Genomic DNA, 6642 nt, shown 5'->3' with positions numbered 1-6642 from the left:
TATCTTTCACTAACTAATGACCACTGGGCCGGCATTAGACAATTAGCTCCCTGCTAATGCCGCCAGGCTCCCCACTCAGGTCCAGATCTACAGAAGAACCAGAGGCGGGCTTTTCCCACCATGAGTCAAGAGGTGCTGACCTTAGAGTTCTTCTTTTTTTTTTTTACACCCTGGATTCCCAGTGTTGGCCACCTACAGCCCTGACCACCCACTGTGGCCGTCGTGCACGGCGCGGGTTTTTGCTTTTCTCCTCACCCGTTTCACACTGTATGAGACAAGGCAAGCGTTGCACAAGCAAACCAACCTGGGGGCCAATCTGTTCCTCTGTCTGTTCGGCCTCGACGGCTGCAATCTCTCGGCTTAAAAACAAAAGAGTTATAAACTCTATTCTTGCCCTTCATTGCCTTGTAAAGGGGGATCGTCAGCTCGCTCTGTTGGGTGCCCCACGGACTGCAATAAAACGGCACTTTTTTTTATGATCCTGCTTAGCAACCTCTTTATTTTACAAAAGAGATTTAAAAGACAGAATCATCGAGATAAGTCAGCCGTCTTTGTCTGATCCCTTCAACGTCTTCGACCGTTTCTCCCAGACACGTTTAATTGTGTGGCAGGGTGAGAGAGGGGGGGGGGGGGGGGGGGGGGGGGAGAGAGAGAGAGAGAGAGGGAGAGAGAGAGAGAGAGAATGACTTGGAAAGTATGAGAAGTTGTGAACATGGGTGTAGTTCTCCCACAGGCTGCGAGAGAGGATGGCTATGGGAGAGGGCTGACAAAAGGGGGAGGAAAATGAGGCTGGCCAGCATTCTTCTCATTTAAAGCTGTAACTACACACACAAGGAAAAAAAAAAAGGACTGGCTCAGTCGGGGCTGGGTCCGCTCGCTCGCTCACTCGCTCGCTCACAGGGAGGGCTACTCTTGACTTGATGCTGCTGCAGTGATATCCTGGGCATTTTTTTTTTTAATTCTTTCCCCCCCTCTTTTTTTTTTGCTTTCTGCACAAGGACGGCTCATGTCTTTCCTATAGACATGATGCATTTAAGGACTTTCCTTTTTCTGGCCGTCTCCGTGGCTCAGGTTTTGATTGTCTCATGTCAAACCAGCGGTAAGCAAGCTTTTATTGATCATCACTGTGATTCCTTGATGGCTCCTTTTGTCCTGCCGAGTCTTTGCCATTCGAGCGGCGCTTGTTTTAGGTCAGGCCAAACTTGTGAGATGATTTCCAGCAACATGTGTTGTTCTTCTTTTCTGTCTTTTGTCTTGCCTGTGATGCAGCACCACTTTGCTTTGTTCTGCTGCCTTGCGGCTTTTTGCAATTGCAATTAATGCCCGTCTCTTCCCAGCGGATGGCAAACGTAATGAGCAACGGAAACATGTGACTAATGGGCCTGATTGAGACATGCAACCCGGTGCGGTTTAAAGCCGATTTAGCAGAATTCAGGTGGATGGTCTGCCGCCGGCAGGGCAGCCGTGTGTGTCAGGAAACAGACCCGTGGACATCTGTCAGTGATTGAAGGTGATGTCACCCCCAGGCGTTGTAAATGCGCAAAGGAGGGAAATGAGCACCTCTCGTGGGTCCCCCCCCCATCCCCCCCACCTCCTCCCGTCTCACTTTTTTTTTTTTTTTTTTGTTTCTGGCGCAATTCCTCCGGTGTTCTGCAGCTTTTGGAACATCCATTAAGTGTGACCGCGGCTGTTGCCGTACATCTGCGAAACGCATTTCGCGCGGCGCAGCCCGCCAGCTCGCGAGGTCGGTCGAATTCGGAACAGATGTGGAGGAGAGACGCGAGGAGATGCTGTCGAGACCTGGAGCCCTGTGTCTTCAGCTGGCAGCACCGAGGGGCTGGAACACCTGAGTGGTTTTGTTTTACTTGCAGTTCCCTCAAAGACCCCCCCCCCCCCCTCCCCAACACACACACACACCCCAGCCAGACCCACTGTTTGATCTCCAGTGTGTCGTCACAGGGGCCGCTGCTCTTTCACATGATGTCATGAGCCATGCTGAGAGGTGGTGGTGGGCTGGAGTTCGGCTGGGTAGTTTATTTTCTTTAATAAACGCCGTCGCTCCCTCTGGATTGTTACCCATTTGTCTAATACACCTAAATGAATCCTTTTCCTCCTCAAGTTAAGCTCTCTTGTCACAGTCACAGCGACCCCTAGTGGCCAAACCTGCTTTAACCCGTTGCTTTTATATGGCAGCGTTACCATTTTAGCTTTTTCTTTTTGGAGAAAGACACTGTCTCCAGATGCACACAGTCAGTGTCTGCACTGCTTTTTGTTGGAGTTCTAAAAGGCTGATTTACAGGCTCTGGATGAACCACTCCAGCCCACAGTTGGTGTGTGTGTGTGTGTGTGTGTGCGTGCGTGCGTGCGTGCGTGCGTGCGTGCGTGCGTGCGTGCGTGCGTGCGTGCGTGCGTGCGCGCGCAAAACAGCACAGCCATCTAGATTTCCACAGAACATGGTTAGGTAAGGACAATCCAGCCAAATAAAAACAATAAAAAGGCTTGTGGGTTTCTGCAGACTCGGGGAAAATATTCCTCACCGCCACTTGGAGACAAGTCTGAGTGTGTATGTTGTGGCTCCAAGCTTCTCCACAAGGCTTATTTTTCCATAAGCTGATCAGCCAGAGTTGGGAGCCCTGTTTTAGATGCCTTTTTTTCCTTATTCTTTTTTTTAGTTATGCAAATGTGTCCATTTGAAATAAGAGGCCCTAATGGTGGCTGTTTGGAGGGCTGTTGTGTCTAACTGAGGGGTTTTATGTGTGAAATTGCACAGTTTTTAAAGGGCATGTGTTCATTAAAATGGGCAGTTGCGCAGACGCGTCTTACCCATTCGAAACAATTCAAAGGAGGCCGCACCTCAAAAGTCTAGCAAGGGGAACCAATGGATCATAATGAGAACAATACACGGCCCTGCAGCTTTTAAATCTGTCCGAAATTCGGCTCCGGTTGAAAGCCAAGTGGCCGTATGTGCGCGCGGAGTCGGTTCGCATAAGAACACAAGCTGCTAAATGGACGAAGCAGGATGGCAATGATAATACTGACAGTGCATTTTTTAAAAGTCAGCCGCCGTTCGGAACAATATAGGTCACCATACAGCCGTTGAAACAGATTTTGAGCTCACGCAGTGAAACATCGATGCTGGAGCAGACTAATGGGACAGAAAATACAGTTCAAATAATATTTTGAGTTGGATTGAGGGACGTTCACACGGAACACTGGAAAAATGTTCCAATAACGAAAACACACAAGGGTCATTCATCCGAATGTCCCTGTGTGAGTGTGTGTGTGTGTGTGTGTGTGTGCACATTGCTCCTCCCAGACACTGACATAGCTGTAAAGCATCTTCAAAGATGCCTCGTAGCGCCGTACTTCAAAGAGAGTCAACACTCTGAGACTGCAGTGGCGGCTTTGGATGACTTTCCAAAATTGTGTCTCTCATTGAAAAAAATTAAGTCACCGCACAAAATCCATATGAGCTCATGACGTTTTTCTGCCTTCTCTCTAAGCAAAACACACTGGCAAAGTGCAATTGAATGTATATATATAAATCCGCCATTCTGATGCACCGCCCCGACACGGAGGAAATCCTGTCAGAAAATTGGTTCCAGTTGCTGTTTGCCACATCACCGACAAAGAGAAAAAAAAAAAAAAGGCTGTTTTCTCCCAAAGCTCAGACGTCCAAACATGTGAATCCAACCAGGTTGGATCCACACAAGGCTTTGATTATAGACACATGCTGCATTTTTCAGCTATGACTTGATTACACGCCTCTTTTCTCCCGGAGTTAAAGGGGCCGGACTCCGCTGATTGCTCATTGTCTCGACTGATAGTTTTGGTTAAGTCTCACCTGGTGCGTGTGTGTGTGTGTGTGTGTGTCGTTGGGTAGGCACAGGCCATTTCTGAAGCAGCTTGCGACTTTGTCCATGGGAACTACCAAATGATTGCACTTGAAAATGGAGGCTTTGGGAGCGGGATGGCTTCCAGATGCTTAGAAAAAAGAAAAGAGAAGCTTTTTGGCAATAATTCAGAGCCTCTCTTTTCCTTTTTTAAGTACTTCTGGCAGGAATTGAAGGTGCAGGGGCGCAGCAGCTAATGTCAGACGGATCTTCTTCAATCTAGCTTGAGAGTGACCCGAGTGTGACGGTGGGACATCTTGGGCGATGACTTTGACACCCCTCTCCCCTCCCCCCCCCCCCCCCCCCCCCCCCCCCCGCCGCTTTAAACTCAAGTCTGCCGGGTTCAAGTTAAAGCAATTATTTGCTTGAAAGCCCCGACAGTTGGCCACACCCACACAGCCACCCACCCACCCAAAATGTCCCGTGCTTCCTGATTGACACTTTGCGCAGCGACCTGCCCTGTCATCCCGCTAACGTGTCCGCGCGGGAGGATGACAGAACAGAACGTAAACGCAAGCAGGGCCGGCCTTCTTGCAGTGCTGCCATTTGATTTTAATTAAAAACATGTTGGAAGCGCCATTCGTCTGCAGTCTGCGCCATCTTAGACTGTTGATTTTGTAAGTGCGGCAGCCAGAAACCTCAGAAGGATTTAAAACGGTTGAATAATATCTTTGTGGTTTGGAGGGTTGGTTTTTAAAGGTTGGGAAAAGAACCCAATTCAAATGAAAAGTCTGCAATACAGCAGACGGGCAGGGTCTGAATTAAGACATTGTTGTATTGTGGGAAATGTAGCTTTTGCACTTTTTCTTTCCCTTCCAGCAAAAGCCTGTGTTACCAAAGAGCTTCTCCAAGAGAAGGGGAATATCCCCGCAAAAGCAACAAAACAAACACATCCATCAGGGCAAGGCCAGCCACGACTGCTGCATGCCGCTGCAGTCTGTTGATACAGCTGCTTGTAGTTTTTCCAGGAGATCAGGAGGACTTCTGCCTCTTAAAGCTCATCCTCTGGAGGTCGGGGGGTCCCGGTGCGCTCGCCACGTACACACTCACTGTCACCCCTACCCCACGGTGACCCTTCAAAGACTGCATTAATTGATTTTCATCTTCAGATTAGAACAGTTTGAATGTTCCAAGAAGGGTCTTGTTGCTCTCTGTGGGGAACTGAAATAAATTTTCATTTGTTTTTTTTTTAAATTTTAGATCAAGACCAGACCAGACAAATTGTGCCTGTGATGTAAAACAAGATTGATGTTACGTTGTGTGTGTGATTTCTTCTTTAATTGCATTGTAAAGATGAAACCCTGCGTCTTACAGATGCAATAAAGTTGTCTGGCGGCGCTCTTGGCCGCTGCACTCCTGCACTTGTTCAACATGCCGCAAAATGGCGACTTTCAGCCATAATTGCAGGTTGTGGTCCAACCCAAATTCTAAGTTGTCGCGAGCTTGTGCATATTACAAGTGCGCATGGGTGAACAAGTGTAGCTACATGGGTGTTTGTGGGCGACAAGGGTTAGCAATGCGGCCTAAGTTAAGTTTAGTGCCCTTAAGAACTTGCTGGACAGCTGAGTGGCTCGATGGTGAGATGCCTCGTATAAATGCGGCCAGTGGCCCGGAGGTCGCTGTTTGTTGACATCCAGGTGGTCCGGCTGTAGCCAAAGGGAAACGCACCACTGCAGGCGGTTGAAGTAATGCCTCAACATGTAAAAGTGCCCCGAGATAGCGCTGCCGTGATAAGGCTTACCCAGTCGAACGGTGGGGGAGAAGTATGGTCCTGTATTAGAAGTATTGTCCTCCAACAAAACCGGTGATATTTGTTAACTCCATGTGAAGAATGCCCCCATTAAGTTGGATCACATTTTGGATTACTGTCCAGACTTGCTCCATGCATATTTTATGCTTCATATATCAGGCAGTATGAGTCTCAACCAGAGAGCTGCGATGAATATAGCAGAGGCTCTGAAGATGGTCCGTTGAAGTTGCATGGTATGCAGACATTAAACTGGAACACTGTTTTACCACATTGTTGAAAACCAAGTACACAGTATGAAACACACAAACAATTAGTTTGCACTTTGAATAGGTTGGATGAAAAGTCATAAATAATCATGAAACTGCAGCTCTATCACAGGATTGCCAAGAAGAACTATGATTATTGTCTTCAATCACAAATAAACGGATTCGCCAAGAGGCTTATGTTCGGCAGCGGGAGGGAGAGGAACTTGGCTCTGGGTAATTCCAACACACACACAGCGCTGGAGACATGCAGTACTGCCAGTACCTTGACAGGCGCTGTTTTCCGAAACGTCAAAAGTTTTGCTGCTTGAATTCCATGAGGGCGACAAAATAACAAAACACAAGTTTTCTTTCTAATCATGGTCCTTTTGCGATTGATGGGGTAGTCGGGGGGGAAGAGGCAAGAACCTGTTTCTCAGTGTCTTCTGAGAAAGTAGCTTCTTTCAGTGGAGAAACGGGACATTCTTGCCACACAATGTGACTTTGTGCTGTCCTTTGGCAGCTGGCTGCACGCGAGAGTCACTGTTCCCGCATGCACGGACCCTTTTGACGCATTGCTGGGCTGAAGCCTTGTGGAAAAGTCTGCTTTAAGTTGGTGACTCATAGCCACCATTTAACCTAAATTATGTCATCAAATGAAGGAATAAGGCTGCTGCAGAAAAGTGTTGGAATGGGAGGGAGTGTCACTGAGTTCAAGGTGTAATAATGCACCAATATTATTTTATAATGATAGTGT

General features: G+C 47.9%; 1 protein-coding gene across 1 annotated transcript in view; it reads left to right on the top strand.

Moving 5' to 3' along the window:
- The first annotated feature begins 738 nt into the window (after positions 1-738).
- Positions 739-6642, top strand: part of col5a2a (collagen, type V, alpha 2a) — a 33285-nt gene continuing 27381 nt past the window's right edge. Inside the window, exon 1 of the mRNA XM_076030593.1 lies at positions 739-1099. Coding sequence (XP_075886708.1) covers positions 1024-1099 — 76 coding nt within the window. The 5' untranslated portion in view covers positions 739-1023. The remainder of the gene's footprint in view (positions 1100-6642) is intronic.

Source organism: Nelusetta ayraudi, unplaced genomic scaffold (genome assembly GCF_046127955.1).
Source record: "Nelusetta ayraudi isolate G7.1 ecotype Tasmania unplaced genomic scaffold, CSIRO-AGI_Nayr_v1 ptg000028l, whole genome shotgun sequence".
In the NCBI taxonomy this organism is placed as follows: Eukaryota; Metazoa; Chordata; class Actinopteri; order Tetraodontiformes; family Monacanthidae; genus Nelusetta; species Nelusetta ayraudi.
Note: the sequence above shows the minus strand (reverse complement) of the source record. Positions and strands in the feature narration are given on the sequence as shown.